This window comes from Pseudonaja textilis, chromosome 4, assembly GCF_049901715.1.
Source record: "Pseudonaja textilis isolate UNSWEBS1 chromosome 4, rPseTex1.2, whole genome shotgun sequence".
Classification (NCBI taxonomy): domain Eukaryota; kingdom Metazoa; phylum Chordata; class Lepidosauria; order Squamata; family Elapidae; genus Pseudonaja; species Pseudonaja textilis.
The window spans coordinates 16,759,151-16,776,139 of record NC_141993.1 but is presented as its reverse complement, the minus strand read 5'-3'; the positions used below and the strand labels follow the sequence as shown (position 1 = coordinate 16,776,139).

Here is a 16,989-nt window from a genome sequence, read left to right as displayed (position 1 = left end):
TTGCCTTGACGTATCTGAATAATTCATAAAATTGACCCCTGCGCCACAGTTACTTGTTCTGGATTTACCACCCTGGGCCATATGGGATGCTCCCCCAGAAGAGCAGCTCCCGTGCTGCTAGTCATTTTAAGGCCCTCTATGATGCATCAACATTTAAAGGGCTCAGCCATAACCATTACCCATCAAACTGTTAAAGCATGTGGAAATATTCATGCTGTGCCAAGATAATATTACCAGCAGTGTACAAATGCTAGCCCTTGTATGACTGACAAATTTCACACTTGTTGAGAGATGGACCATGGTGAGACACTGGGGAAGAGAGACAGAGAGAAAAAGAAACGGTCTGGAATGTCTTTACTAACATTTGTGGAGTCTTGAAAGCAAGTATAAGACATGCAAAGCTAGGCTTGAAATGAAATCTCTATAATTTTTAAAGAAATATTGAAAGACCAAAATTGATTATAAAAGTCTGGAAGGGCACATAGCCCTTCCTTCCTTCCTTCTTCCTCATCATTTCTTCTTTCCTTCCTTCTTTCTCCCCTCCTTCCCTTCTTTCCTACTTCTGTGTTGACTGATCTCCTGCTGGTTATTATCCACTGAGTGCTCAGCCTTTGAAATAATTGGTAATTGCTAGTTGATGCCATAGTATGTTGGCTTTTCTGGTTCAATGGACTTTTATACAATGTATTAGTTAGGACAAACTTTGCGAATGATTCTGAGATTATTTGCCACAGCAGCATGTTCTTGGAGAAAGAAGAAAAATGTGAAAATAATTCACATGAATGATTTCTTCATATAAGATACTGAGTTTTGAACTACGCAAACAGTTAAATAGACTAGCATAGCATGCCTGCACTCATGATGCAATGCGCGTGCGACTCCCCCCACCCCCTGCGCATGCACACACAATCCCGCCCGCATGCCTCTGCACATGCATGTCCGTCTCTTACGTGTTTCTCCACACGCATGCATGGGAGATATCCAACAATCAGCTGGGGAATGCGTGCATGTGCAGTGGGGCTCTTCCAGGAAACCTCTCTCATGCCAGCAGAAGTGGCTCTGTGTGCCATTTCCGGCACCCTTGCCATAGGTTCGCAATCACGGGCATAGCCCAAGAAGGGAAATTTTGCCGAATGGTTTATAAGTAGTTTGGTGTAGTGGTTAGGACAGCAGATTAGAAACTGGTGACCATGAGTTCTCATTCTACTTTGGGCATAAAACAGGGGTGGGATTCCAATTTTTTAGCAAACGGTTCTGTGGGCGTGGCTTGGGTGGTGGGCATGGCTTGGTGGTCATGTGACTGGGTGGATATGGCTTGGTGGTCATGTTATTGGCTGGATGTGGCCAACTCAATATCACTCAAATTGAGGCACGCATCTCCTCGCCTGGCCTCTCATAACTGTGGGGATGCTGCAACAGTCGTAAGTGTGAAAAATGGTCATAAGTCCCTTTTTTTAGTGCCAGTGTAACTTTGAATGGTCACTCCACACAAGCAAAGTACCAGAAAAGAAAGGGAAAAAAACTCCAGAGAAATTCCTGAGACAGAAAGTCTAGTCCTGCCAAGAATGTAATAAGGGTTAATGGAGAGGCAGTTTCTGTCAGCAACACCAGAATGTTTCCTTCCTGCCTTCCTTACAGGATTAGGCCAATAATTTCTTCTAACAACTGGTTCTCCGAGCTCCTTAGAATGTTAACAACCGGTTCTAGCGAACAGGTGCAAACTGGTAGAATCCCACCCCTGGCATGAAACCACCAGGGTGACCTTCTGCCAACCACTCCCTCTCAGCCTCTGAAAGAAAGAGACGATGACCACTTCTGAAAATCTTTCTAAGAAAACTGCATGGACTGGTCCGTGCTGTCAACCAGGAATCAACACTGACCTTAAGGCACAAATACACAAAAGACAATAAACTAGTTTAGAAACTGTAGGTTGCAAGTTTCGTTTATAAATGCATTCCCTGAACTTATATAAATCAGGGGTGGGGAACTATGGCCCTTTTATGACTTGTGGACTTCAACTCCCAGAATTCCTGAGCCAGTCAAGCTGGCTCGGGAATTCTGGGAGTTGAAGTCTACAAGTAGTTCCCCACCTCTGATTCACGTAAACATTTACCTAGCAAACTGAAAATCAGGATCAAACAATTCCCTCTCATGTGTTATTTTTTTTCTTTAATGAGAGTTCCTCAAAAGAAAATAAACATTGAAAAAAAATGGATCCTGAACCTGATGAAGTAGAACATCCATTTTAATGTTCAGATTATTGGGATTCTAATTTCTTCTGCTTTGTTCTAATGAGGGATAATGCAAACCTGAAAAGAAGCTGGATAAAATATTGGCAACTGCCACAACCTAAGCTGCTTAGACATTCCCCTGTTGCCAAATATAGCAGTGGACCAGTTTAACATATTCTTTTTGGCCATATTAGCCGCACACAAAAACTACTATGAAGTCGTATTAGCCAGAATTACAAGTTTTGATTTAATCATGTTCTAGAATTTCTTGTTTTGGAATGAGAAGTCAGGAATACCAATACAGAAGATATAATGCCATTTCTCATTCCAGGTAGTTTATCTATCGCTGCTGGTGAAAAGGTATATGTGTGAAAGCACCAGTGCACCAGTGAGTAAGTTGTAAATGTCAGACGTGGAAGTTTGGGGATGCTGGTTTATTTTTGTGTGCAGGAATAGCTAATGGATTGTATCCAGTATCTTTGTGACAGAAAATGCACTTATTCATATAGGTCATTCAGACTTCAGTGATCCTTCCTGTCTGTTGCAACATGTTACATTTATTTAATTTTTATGATTTTTTTAAAAAAACTTGCCTTTATTACTATATAAGTAATTCAATGTAGGGAGCATACCTAATACTCCTTTCTCCTCCTATTTTCCCCACCAAATCTGAGTTGGATTGGGCTGAGAGAGAGTGATCAGCCCAAGGTAACCTGGCCAGCTTTTGTGCTTAAGGTGGGACTGAAATTTACATTCTCCTGGAGTCCCCTAACATCCAGGAGCAGTTTTGAAGAGCTGAGGTGACTTCAGTAAATAGGAGGAAGTGTAAGTAATGTGGTTCATTAGTGCAAGCAGAGCAATCCAATCTTTACAGGAAAAAAAATTGTAGTTTTATTAACGTGTTTTTAGTAGGTGATGTGTGCAAAGTTTCATCCTGCAAGCAGCAGTCAAGTAAAAAATATGTAGAAATTCAGATGTGCGAAGCGAATTTTTTTGTGAAATGTATATTTACCTTCCTGCTCACAATTCACATAGATTCTTACCCCACTTATTAAGACAAAAATAAAAGAAAAATCAAAAGTATGAAGTGTTGCTCCCGGACTCCAGATCCTAGGCAAATACTCTGTTGTGCCGGATCCAATGAGGGATAATGTTTCCTGTTGCCCTGAATGAGCTTTGTGTTACTGTACAGCATTGCCCCATCGTACTATATAATGCTCCCATGTGTCATACATGTTTCTTTCGTGTTCTTAGTTGCATACTTGTGGATTTGTGAGCCATCTGTGCTTCCTTAGTTCTTTAAAGAAAATTTTCTTTGACCTTTCTTTGAAATTATGCATAGTCATTCTCGAGTAACACTGGTCGTGTTGATTTATATCCATAGAAGAAATGCTGCATTTTTAGCAATTTCAGACACTCTCTGCGTTAAGCCTGAGAACATAGTAACTCCAGGGGTGGGATTCAAATTTTTAACAACCAGTTCTGTGGGCGTGGCTTAGTTGGGGCGTGTGGCTTGGTGGTCATGTGATTGGGTGGACATGGCTTGGTGGTCATGTTATTGGCTGGGCGTGGCCAACTCAACATCATTCACATTGAGGCACGCATCTCCTCGCCTGGCCTCTCATGACTGTGGGGATGCTGCAACAGTCATAAGTGTGAAAAACAGTCATAAGTCACTTTTTTCAGTGCCATTGTAACTTCACACAAGCAAAGTACCAGCAAAGGAGGGGAAACAAATTCCAGAGACGTTCCTGAGACAGGAAGTCTAGTCCTGCCAAGAATGTAATAAGGGTTAAACAGAAAGGCAGTTTCTGTAAGCAACACCAGAATGTTTCCTTCCTGCCTTCCTTACAGGATTAGGCCAGTAATTTCTTCTAACAACCAGTTCTCCAAACTGCTTAGAATGTTAACAACGGGTTCTAGTGAATAGGTGCAAACTGGTAGAATCCCACCCCTGAGTAACTCCCTTGGCTGCTTGTAATCCATTCTTTTTGTGCCGTCCTTGAAATTGTATACCTGGTTTTATTATCATGTGGAAGTGAGCTTTTTGGCTGCCTCATGTTAAAATGTGCCACAATTACTGTACTTTTTTGGCATAAAGTCTTCTCCGCTGTCTTCCTTGACTACGCTTTGTTGCTTTCGATCTGATATTGGTGGATACTTCCCAAAGCTTCATGGGTTTGGTGGTATTCAGTGCGTAAAAGGAGGAATGAGGAAGTTTCAAGGGAGTGGTCCTGAACACACCTGTCTTGTGTGGTGTGTGGGGCAGAATTCAAGGTGAAATTCAGTCAGGTAGCCAAAGCTGCTGATAGACTATTTATATAATGATGACTGTGTCTATTGCCGATTCTGTGAACCACATCCAACAGCATCTATTTCAGCAAGAGGAGCCCTGACAGAGCACATTTTGATTAATAAATTATCTACTTCATATAGTATAGGCTTAGTTCTCCTTTCACATCCCATGAAAGTCATCCACTCGACGTTTAGCGAATCCCAGGCAGTGGATGTCTTGACAGCAAATGTCCCTTCATTTTGAAGAAGAGGCCTACTGGGATATTTGCCTAAAAGCGCTTTCACGAGAGTTATTAAAGGTCAACGAGAATTGAAATATATGAGATATATGACATAATCTTATCTTTTGTGTCTTCAATTGCTACTTCAGTTCATTTGTTGGGGCTCAGGAAGATCAAAGTACAGCACCAGAGCATATATTCTGACCTTCAGAAAGCCCTATTGTCTTTCCTGTTCATCAGAATCATTGAAAATCACATGATGTTTTTGCCTGCTGACTTCTTTTTTTTTTTTTAAAAAAAATGCTAACTTACCATGGAGAGATCCAACGTAGAATTAAGGACAAATTTCCTGGCAGTGAGAACAATTAATTAGTGGAATGGCTTCCGAAGTTGTAGGTTCTCCATCACTGGAAGTTTTTACGGAGAGATTGGATGGCTATTTGTCCAGAATGATATAGATTAGAATCTTCTGCTTGAGCAGTAGGTTGGATTAAAGACCTCTAAGATTCCAATTTTGTTATTCTATTATTCTGTTAACTGTCTCCAGACTTAGGAGTTCAGTTCAACTACAGAGAGATTATTTACATGATTCTGCCTCTAAAATGTTCTCAAAAACATTGGCTGATTAAGAATGCTACGATTAGATTATAGACAGATTCCCTGCAACTTCGTTATAATTTTCTTAGTTTTTTTGTTTCTGGATGCAGTTCAAGGTATTAATTCATACATTAAAGTCCCAGATAACTTGGAATTAATTATCCTTTGTTATATTTCTGCATGACACACATGTGATTTGTGTTTGTCCACATTACTTTTGCACAATATCAAAGGTTAAAGATGTCTTCCCATGACCAACGTTTTCTTTCAACTAGCTCAACAAAATTATTCAACTCATTTAAGAGCTTGATTTTGGGAACAAGCATCAAAAGTGACCCCATCTTCTTATAAGGCTCCCTCAGTGCTGAACCTGCTCTGGTTACTGTCTGCAAAAATGGTCAATCTGACACTGTTTTGGCCTTGAATATCACTGTGGAGTCCCCAGAACTAACACTGACCCTCAGCTTCCATTCACACTGGAAAAAACAGTGTTTTGCTGAGAATATTGATGGCATTTGCTAGCTGGTTGCTTCTAATCTCTAGGACTTCTCCCCCCTCCCCACCTCCAAAAAAAAAAAAAAAGACAGAGTAACTCATTTTTTTCTAATTGTTTTCTTTTCTTTCTTTTCTGGCTCTTCTGTAAGTAAAGACATCTTGATCAGACAATTTTCTTTAGTATTTAAGATATTGATTAAAGCAGGCTTTAATCTAACATACACTGATAATTTGGGGGAAGTGTTTTATTCCAGTCTGGGGTTGTTGGGGTCGAGGGAAAATAATGGTCATTTTGTCAGAAACTAGATTTTACTACCAAAAGGCTTTTATTGTACATAGAGATGTTCACATATCTGCTAAAGACAGAGATTTCTTACTTCTGTCACTTTTAATCATCCTTTTCTAAACCTTCAAGAATTTTCTTCCTTTCTATTAATTCCTATTAGCTGGAATTCAAGTTTAACCTTGACATTTTCCCTGTGCTTAAGAATGTCTTTCCGCTTACAGCTTCCCCGCCTGATACTTGCACAGACAGGACCCTCTTTTTTCCACAGCCCTCCATTTTGTTCTCCTCCTGCCCAGGAAGACTTCTAAGCCATGAGGTGCATGCTTTCTATGGGCTTAGATCAGGGGTGTCAAACTTGGTTTCATTGAGGGCCGCATCAGGGTTGTGTTTGACCTCAGGGGCCAGGGTGGGCATGGCTGGGGTGGGCGTGGCCAGCTTGGTGTCACTCGTGTCAGTGCATCTGTGGTGGCCCAAGTGCTCTACCAGTGAAAACGGGCTCCCGAGCTCCATTTTTGGACGCGATGGCCTCTTGCCGCCCTCTGCCAGTGAAAACAGAGTTCAAGAGGACCACTCACAGCCTCCCCGAACTCTGTTTACACTGGCAGAGGCACCACAGGCCAGTCCTTTGCTGTTTCCAGGGTGGCCCCATGGGCCAGATCTAAGCATCTCTCAGGCCGGATTCTGCCTGCAGGCCTTGAGTTTGACACCCCTGACTTAGATAATTCTGGTCTTCGTCTCTTTCTGTTTTCTTTACAACAGTTTCCAACTAGCTTGTGATAAAAATCAACCATTCAGGTATTCAGACAACTGAATATTGGAGACACGTGAACAATATATAAGAGCTTTTATGAAGCAAAAAGGAATTCTGTCTTTGGGCAGAAGACCTGGTTCCCAGGAAGGCTGGGGTTTATATGCAGGTTCAAATATACAGTCTCTGCCTCTTTCCTGGGTTCACAATCTATCCAACTATGGGTCCAGCTATGCAACACCCCTGTTATTGTAGCATAACATCTGTTTCCTTGTCTTGTTTTTCCATTTCCAGTAATCTCCATCATGAACATGACACTGGTCAGTGTAACCTGCTATCTATCTATCTACCCACCTACCTACCTACCTATCTCTCTCTGTGTGTGTAACCTTTATACAAAACAATAGAGAATTCTTACATAATATTCCAGTAAATTATTTTAGGTTAAAACAGAGGTTAAAAATGGCGTTACCATTGCTTTATATTTTCACAGGTATATTTTTACATATCACATTGCTATTGCTTGACAGCTGTTTCTCTCAAAAGTGTGATCCTTTCTCTAACAACAGATGTCTTTCCACTGTTAGGTCTCAGCTGACCCTAGTGAATTCTCAGTCTCCTTATCTCCCCCACCCTTCCAGAAAGGTGTTTGTCTATGTGCCACAGAAACTGTTCTTCTGGTAGAGATGCTGACAAGTGCTATGACCTTGAGAAAAGGCAGGGGTGGCCTCATTTTTCACAATTGTATGCAAGTTGCCAGTAATGTAGGATGAGAGGCAGAGGTAATATTGAGTCAATGTTCTAACCCCACCAGAGAAGCAGTGATAGTATTTGGTGCATTGATGGACAGTTCAGTTTTCTGCTGTTAAAGGACATCTCTCCATCATATGCACTATATTTCAGATACACTAGAGAGATTTCATACAACTTCGAAAATTAGTTCATTGTGCATAATTCTTAACACTGAGAAATGGGAGCACCGGGACAAAAAAATGGCTGCCAATGCCATATAGAATGAATCTGTGGTGAAATCTGGTGCTGAATTCAAAGAGGGAGGGGCTCTTTCCCAAGGAGCTAAGAGACAATTCACAATTGGGTTCTTGATATGTAGAAGGACACCCAGAAGGGATCCTCCCTAAACCTTCACGGGATTTATCTGATAGATATGCAGTCTGTGCAAGATTCTTGTCTAAGGGTGAACAGCAATAAAGTAAGTACTCTGAGCAATTTATGAGTACTCTGGGCAATTTATTGTGTTATGTTTGGTTCTTTCCACATGACAGAATGAAAGGAAACAGAAGAGTTTTGCCTGGCCGAATGCTGATATTAACAGACATAGAAACAGTTAAGCATAAACTTGAAGTTCAAGAAACAGTAGAAACTCAGGCAGTAGCGATACGGACAATTCAAATATATGAAGGATTTTAGCAAGTTCATTGAGTTTATAGTCTGATATTTAATTTTTCTACTTGTAAAGCCTTGTTTCAAGCAGCTGGACAAGATTATAAAAAAGCAAGAACTATGCTGATTTCAGTGAGGTATTACTAGTGTGGCATAAATACAGAATCTTTGTAACAAGAATTTTACAGCCTTCATTTATAGTGAATTAATTAAGGCAGAATCTCTTTGAGATTCTTGTTGTGGAGCAAGAATGTTGACATTCTTGTTCCACAACTGGGCTGAGCTCCTATCAATAGAAAATACTTGCCTCTTATTTATGTCTGTGTTCATTTCCTCCCTTTCTAGCCTCTCCCACATAAGTCCACTTAATTATATTAAACTTATGTCCTTTGAATTCAACAAGTTCATACTTAAACCCATTCAAGGCTTCAGTCTTGATCAGACATTGTTCAGCTGCAAACAGAGGATATATCTGTTTTAATTCCTGTGAACTCAACATTGGGATTTTAAAACACAAATTAGGATTAGTAGAAACTCTACCAGAACCTTCAAATTAAATCCAGTGTCGCTATATAAAATGAGATATGCATCAGGATGAGAGCTTTTCCCTTGCTCCCTTCATGCTGTCTCACTTACGGTAAATCTGTTTGGGGAAAACGTAAGTTCTAGGACATCCGCGGTCTAGGTATGTTCTTTGCTAGCGCTCCTAATTTTTTAAAAAATAGAAGTAATGGTGCATCTTATAATGTGCCACTCCCTTGTGTATCCTCTGAAATATATATTGACAGCAGCAACAGTATATGGGAAGCAGCAACGATTTGGATGGATGAAGGAACCCCCTAAGCAGACCCTGAAACTTTCTACCTTTGTCTAGAAAGATAAAGGCAAGCTTATCAGCTTGGGATAATTTGGAGACGATTAGGGAATGCTGCAGAAGGCATATAGGCGATTCTTCCATCTTTCCCATGTTACATATTGCCTATGGCTTTTCAGCCATAGATCCAAGAGGAACAATAGAGATGTCAAGGGGATTTGGGCCGTGTGTGTGTGTGTGTGTGTGTGTGTGTGTGTCCTTCAGATGTAAAACGGGGAGAGTGTAATTGCTATTAGATCACTAGAGCAGACAAACCAATTGAAAGCCATCACACTGTTTTGTAGAACTGCACAGTCAGCTGCGTGTCAAACTGCACTTAACCCAAGCTGGGACTTTTTAGTGGGTCAAGAAATTGATAGAAAGGTAACAATAAAATAAATGAAAGCAACAATACATTATAGAGGTAGAGGAGGGAAGGGAGGCGCTGATCACCAAAGTATTTAACTCCCCAAATGTGTGCTATAGAGTAGAAGAATAAAGAGAGGTACTGTGCTTATCCCACCTCCTCTATTTGGATGGGTTTTTAAGAAACATGAAGATAAAATAAAATAATAAAATAAAGATGAGTTCAAATAGTTGAGGCTAGTCTGAAAACTTTCAAATCAAATCTATCTATTCCTTCCCGTGAAATCATTGGGTAAGATTCAGATACAAGCCAATAACACACGTCTTTTGTGTGTCTCTCTATATTTTTCAGAAGTCTCTTTCCATGTTTCCTAAATGTTTTTTTTTTCTTTTACTACTGGTGGGGAATCAAAAGTGGCCCATTGGCTGGTCCCTAAGGCACCAAGTTCAAGACCTGCTGTAATGGGAATGTAAAATTTGTAAAACTGAGCTAGTTAGTTAGCGAGTTAACTAGCTAGTTTTGTTAAACATTGCTAAGTTTGTATTACAGAAGCAAAATATCCCAGAAGGAAAATTGCTGTTCCCCTTCACCTTTTTCTTCCCAGTCTGATGCTTTCACCCCTAACTTCTCATAGTTATGGATACGGATATAATGGCTTCCATGTTGCATGAGAGAAAGATCCCATTTCCTGCCTGTGTTCTGCAAATCATCCCAATCTCCGCTAGAGAAGCAGGGGTGCCCAACCTTGACTTCTATAAGACTTGCAGACACCCAACTCCTAGAATTCCCCAGCCAGCAAAAAGTTGGCAAGGTTGGGCACTCCTTTTAAACAAAGCCCCCCTTGTTCCACCTCACTGTGTCCTGTTTTAGCTATAAGGTAAGTGCAGATCTACGTCTAAGTCTAACAGAATTGTTGTGTACACACAAAAACTATGAATACATTTCCATTTTAAAAGGAGCAGATTGAGACTTCCAATATTGCTTGAAGTTTTTGTGATATTATCAGAAGCTATTCAGTTCTCTATCCGATATCTTGTTAGACTGAGGCAATGGGAAATTGACTTTAGATTTTCTTTTTTTTTAATAAAATGCTTTTAATTCACATCATAATGTGCCGTTGGCTTGGGGTTCCAGATGACACAACCTTTTTACTTCTCAAACTTCTCTTTGCAGTTTATGTTCTGTTATGTGCATAACACAGCTTTCTCTGAATATGTCTCTAAATTAATTCTTGAGCTTTTTATGCTTTTCATGGGAGTTTATTTGTGCTTATCCTATTTATTTTATTGTCAGGCAACACCAACAGTATCTTTGCCCTGGACTACATCAGTGGTGCTTTAACTCTGAATGGACCACTGGACCGAGAAAATCCTTTTTACAGTGCTGGATTTATTCTTACAGTGAAGGTAAGAGAAAAAAACCCAAGCCACTGCTTCAGAACATCTCCAAGAGAGACGAAAAGAACATAGACTGTTTTTTCCTTGATTGTGGAATAGTTAGTGATATGCCTGACCAATTATGCGGTAGCATCTCATCAAGGTGTTAAACTCAACAGTGGCCTTTACTATTTAAATGGGAAGTAACTAGAACATTTCAGGACCATAGGCTAGATTGAGAGGCATTCATAAAATCTCTTCTGTATTTTTTACCAAGGAAATGACATGGACAAGCAGACAATCTCAATTCAAAGGAAACTATTATTAATTAGATAATATTTGTTTGTTTGTTTCTTTTTTCTTATATGTATCCATTTCATGTATTCATAACCAGGCTTATACTTATACCTGTTATAATCGCTCAACAAAATTAATTAATTAAATAAATAAATAAATAAATATGAGAGCCAATTTGGTCTAGTGATTAAGGCATCTGGCTAGAAACGAAGAGACTGTGAGTTCTAGTCCAGCCTTATGCATGAAAACCAGATGAGTTTACTTTGACCCAATCATTTTCCCTTCCACCCCAAGCCAGGGCTGTTGTGGGAAAAAGAGGAGGAGGAGAAAATATTAGGTATATTTGCCACCTTGAGTTACTTACAAAAAAATTAAAACAAAGGCAGGATAAAGATAAGTAAACATATACTTCCCGTGGCATTATTAAGATTCAAGAAAAAAGCTAAAGAGGAATATCACATGGAATGAAAATGGCAGATGTTTTGGAAAATTGGACTTTGAAATGTGGCTTAGATGTGAAAGTTTGAGGACTCATAATATCTTCTAGCTCTGCACCTAAAATTTATTTAATATTTAATATTTTATTTCAATATTTTAGAAATAAAATATTTGTTATTAAGAATATAACCAAAATATATTGGGCACTTGTGCCTAAAAAAAAAGACAAATTCGTGACTAGTATCTTGGGAAATGATACATTGTAAATGCACAAATATTGGTTTGAATTTCAGAAAACAAGTTTATTGTGTACTTTTTATTGATGCTCTGGGGTTTAATTCTTTTCACAACCACCTCTGCCCTCCTAATTCTTTTTTGACATGTTTTGTGCACAAATTACAGTAAATTACAGTTTTATAAACACCTGTTTCCACTACAATTCAAGGACTTTTCTTGTCTGACGTCAAACCGTTCAAAGGACTGAGCTACAGCATGGCATTTCCAATGATCCATTACAGGACGTCCTTGACTTATGACCACAACTGGGATCAGAATTTCTGTTGCTAAGCTGCTCTTTCCTTCGAGTGCACTGGGCACAGGCTCCTCGGGGACCTCTTCATCGCTGCTGCCAGCCTCCACAATCTCCAAAGGCAGCATTCCACTCCCTGATGGTCCTGGCCCCATTCCTGCATCACACGCAGGCCCCACATCTGAGTCTTCGCTCTCCGGGCCTTCAGCCGTCCTCACCTGCTGCCGGCGAACCACAACAATGGTCATTAAGTGAATCTAGTTTTTTCTGTTGACTTTGCTCATTGGAAACTGGTTGAGAAAGTTGCAGATGGAGATCACATGACTCCAGGATGTTAACAGAATAACATAGTTGGAAAGGACCTTGGAGGCCTTGTGCCTAAAGCCATTCCAGACACATTACAAAAAAAGATGTTGAGACTTTGGAAAAAGTGCAGAGAAGAGCAACTAAGAGCAACTAAGATGATTACAAGCCTGGAGACTAAAACATATGAAGAACGGTTGCAGGATTTGGGTCTGGCTAGTCTAGAGAAAAGGAGTAGGAAGGACATGATAGTAGCATTCCACTATTTGAGAGGCTGCAACAAAGAAGAGGGGATCAATTTATTTTCCAAAACACCAGAAGCCAAGAGAAGAAATGTTGCAAACATGCTGGATGCCAAGCGCCCCAATTTTAATCATGTGACCCCAGGGATGCTATGATGGTTGTAGGTGTGAAGACCAGTCATAAATAACTTTTTTTTGGTGTTGTTGTAACTTTGGTTATCGAACAAATGTTTGTAAGTTGTAAGTAACCTGTACTTTGCGATTTACCCAATTTTCATTACCTGCAGGCTTCACAGACCAGTCTGGCTACTGACACAATTATCCTTACCCATTCTACATGGATTTCTGTATATCAGAACCTACCCCATGATGGAATTTTAAAGTTCTTTCAGAATTCCATTGTGATATATATATATATATATATTTACCCATCTTGAGCGTTTCCTAGAAATACTTGCTTGGGTTTTGACCACCACTCACAAAGTTAGCACTCACAAAGTTGGCTAGTTGAATGATAGTGATACAAAAAGAGCGAGCAGAACAGGAATAACACAGGATGTACACGTCCTCCTAAGGATGTTAATACAGGTAGTCCTTGACTTACAACAGTTTGTTCAATGACTGTTTGAAGTTACAATGCCACTTATGAACATTTTTGACAATTGCGACCCTGGTCATGTGATCAAAATTCAGACGTTTGGCAACTGTCTCATGTTTATGACGGTGGCAGTGTCTCGTGGTCATGTGATTCCCTTTTCCAACCTTCTAACAAGTAAAGTCAATGGGGAAGCTAGATTCCCTTAAAAACTGTGTTACTAATTTAACAACTACAATGGTTCACTTAACAACCGTGGCAAGAAAGGTCATAAAGTCAGGCATAATTCACTTAACATGTGTCTTACTTAGCAACAGAATTTTGGGGCTGAATTGTGGTCATAAGCTGAGGGCTACCTGTGCTTTAATAGAAATGAGTTGTAAAAAAAGTAACCCTTAAGAAAAAAAATTGTGTGCATTATCAGTCACCATTCCATAAGAGTTTGATCTTTCTTCCTCTCTTCCAGGGTTGGTTTTTTTCCCCCCATATCCACTGATTTTAGATAGGAAAGAAATATAGAACAGTCCTTAGATTTCCAAAAATGATGGAGTGCTTGATAGAATTTCTCCAGTCATGTATCCTGCCTGCTGATGCATTATAATGGAATTGTCATTATTAAATTCAGCTTTCTTTTTTCTTTTTTGGTGCTCTACGAAGCACCAATGCTCCTCAGACGAGCCAACGTAGAGCGATGAGGGGCAAATCAGCTTAGTTACCAATACTCAAAGAGTCCTATCCAATCCTGCAAACCTCCTCACCGGCCCCCACATCACAGATCTTTAATTAAAATCAATATAAAGATGGAAACGTATTTAGTGAGTTAGATTCTACTGAGATGGAAGGGATGGAGGTGGGAGAGAGGGCATCTGCTAGAAGGGTCACCATTGATTAGGAGGACTAGCATTTTCCCAAGAAAAGGAATGATCATCCCCACCGTCTGCTGACTAGGCAGCACTTTGTCAGGGAGAGAAGGTTGGCATGCGATTAGGCCATTTGACCCCACCCTCTTAAGTTTCATTCAATGGAATTCTACATGTTCTATACGCTATTATTGTTACCCCTTGAAATCTTGCTCCTTTCATTTTTTTTCTTTTTAGTTAAAGAAAAATCTGGCTGAGGCAAAGCCTTTGTTTCAATAGGGAAGAAAATTCCTCTCACCAGCCTTCTCCCCCTGTTTGATAAGTTTGAAGGCTGGTTCTCTCTCATTACATCCTAAAGCAGGGATCAGCAACCCGCAGCTCTGGAGCCGCATGTGGCTCTTTCATCCCTCTTCTGTGGCTCCTTGTTGCCAGTCGGTAAAAGGAAAAAAGACAGTGTGGCTAGGAAGAGACTCTATGGTGAGGGAACCAGACTTCTGGTTGGCAGAGGAAAAGAGGAATGTCATGGTAGGAGGAGACTCTATGGCAGGGGAACTGGACTTCCGGTCGGCAGAGGAAAAGAGGGACTCTATCGTGGGGGAACCAGATTTCTAGTTGGCTCCAGAATTGAATGAGAGCTTCTGATTAGGACCTTTGTGGCTCTTTGAGTATTTAAGGTTGATGACCCCTGTCCTAAAGCCACCTAGACTAGATAGGCAGCACATAAATCTAATAAATAATTATTGCTTTCTTTGTTTGTTAGCCTGCAGTTGCCTTGGAAGTTATGCCCCTCAAGTGGTAAAGGAAGATATTTTAAAATTCAAAAGTGTTCAAGAGGGGATATATATATACCAATATGAAACTTGCATGGCTGCTCAACCACACGCCCTGCAACGACAACCCCCTCTGCATGCGATCTTCCACCAAGTTTTACTATCCTCTTGACTTGGAGTCAGCCGAAAAATACGCCAGCCTGAATTGCACTGGCTTATTTGCTGAGCCCTAACTTGACTCAAGAATTAGCTCATCATTGTGATAGTGTTAATATCAAGGCAAGGGGAGAAAAGGGATCAGTCAATCCCACTAGCTCTGTTTCCAGTTCATCTGCCAGAAGGAGAAATCTCCACGAACCACTCTTCTTAAGACAAAGGTCTCCAAACTTGGCAGCTTTAAGACTTGTGGACTTCAACTCCCAGTATTCCTCCTCCAGTCATGTTAGCTCAGGAATTCTGGGAGTTGAAGTCCACAAGTCTTAAACTTGCCCAGTTTGAAGAGCCTTGAGCTATAGACATGGAATGACGACTATTTCTAAATAGGCATGTAGTTCCAATCTGTGCCTGAAATAGCCCAGCTGACAGGAGAGACATGAGATCTGATTCATCCCACACCTGTCCTCTGTACCTGCAACCTATAAACCAGGTTTATTCTTCTTTCCGATATTTACAGAATGACAGAGTATTCTGTTACAATCAACACCGGGTGGTTGTTTGTTTTGTTTCTGATAGCAGCAAAGATTAGATACTTTTAGAAAAAGATATATTGAGGAATAAAGATACAAAGTAATATAAATATATAAATAATGTACCAAAATATATATATATTTAGTTTTAAATTATTTTTGTATAACAAAGTTTTAATAATAAGTTGCCATTCAATTAAACATGTTAGTCCAATACATTAGTTTATTATCAAGAAGAAATTAGCCCCATTGAACTGGGTACATACTTCCTGAAAAAGTTTGTCCTCTGAAGGTGATTTTAAGAAGTCCCTGAAATTTTTTGGGTAGTATTTTCAGAATATGCCCTTGGCCTTCCAGGGATTTAGTGAAAGAGATTCATCAGAAGTTATCTGGAAGATTAGGAGAATCTTAATCTGCAAAGCGAGAATAAAGTTAAAACTTCTACAAGATGCCAGAGTTAGAGGAGGTTTTGGTTTGCCTAATTGGGAATTGTACTACCAAGCTGCAAACTTGGTGTGGGCTAAGGAATAGATAAGATTAAGAAAGACTAGATTGTTGACATTAGAAGGACATGATTTGTTGTTGGGGTGGCATGCTTTTTTATGGTATAAGGGAACTAAAACACAGGGTTATTTTAGAAGACATCATACAAGGGAGTCTTTGTGGTTGAATTGGGAGAAGATTAAAAGACAATGTTATTTGAAAATTCCAGTTTGGTTATCGATCATTGAAGCATTCTCCTATCCTATAATTTATAAGAAGGAACAAACAGTTAGATATGGGGAAATACTCGATGAAAAGGGTGAACTTAAATCAATGCAAAATCTAGAGGAACAAGGTATAAAGATGAACTGGTTTTCATATGCGGAAATACATTCAAGGTATGATGAAGATTTTAAGACAGAGGGATTTTATGATAAATTGACTGATTTAGATAAGATCTTGACAGGTACTGATGAAAAGGTGATTAAAAAAACTATATGGTTATTTATTGGAAATGAAATTAGAGGAAGAACAAGTTAAAGAAACTACGATTGCTTGGGGAAATAATTTTGGATATGGGATTGATCTAGAGAAATGGCAAAAATTGTGGTCTCAAAATTATAAAATGACAATGTCAACAGCATATAAAGAAAATTTGTATAAGATTTTACAGGTGGCACTTTCCCCTGACAAGAATAGCAAGAATGTTCAAGAATAAATCTGAAAAATGCTGGAAATGTCATCAGATACCTGGCTCATATTACCATATGTGGTGGACTTGTGAGGATGCTAGAAAATACTGGACTAAAATTCGCATCTGGTTGGAAAAAATGACAAAGAAACATATAGACTTGAAACCAGAGATTTTTTTATTGGGAATCTTACCTGATACATACAGTAAAGATTTGAAATACCT

General features: G+C 39.6%; 1 protein-coding gene across 1 annotated transcript in view; it reads left to right on the top strand.

The window, feature by feature from the left end:
- The window catches only part of CDH23 (cadherin related 23), a 537,909-nt gene that overhangs the window by 230,446 nt on the left and 290,474 nt on the right, over positions 1-16,989 (top strand). The window contains exon 10 of the mRNA XM_087932328.1: positions 10,788-10,900. Within this exon, the coding sequence (XP_087788454.1) occupies positions 10,788-10,900 (113 nt within the window). The remainder of the gene's footprint in view (positions 1-10,787; positions 10,901-16,989) is intronic.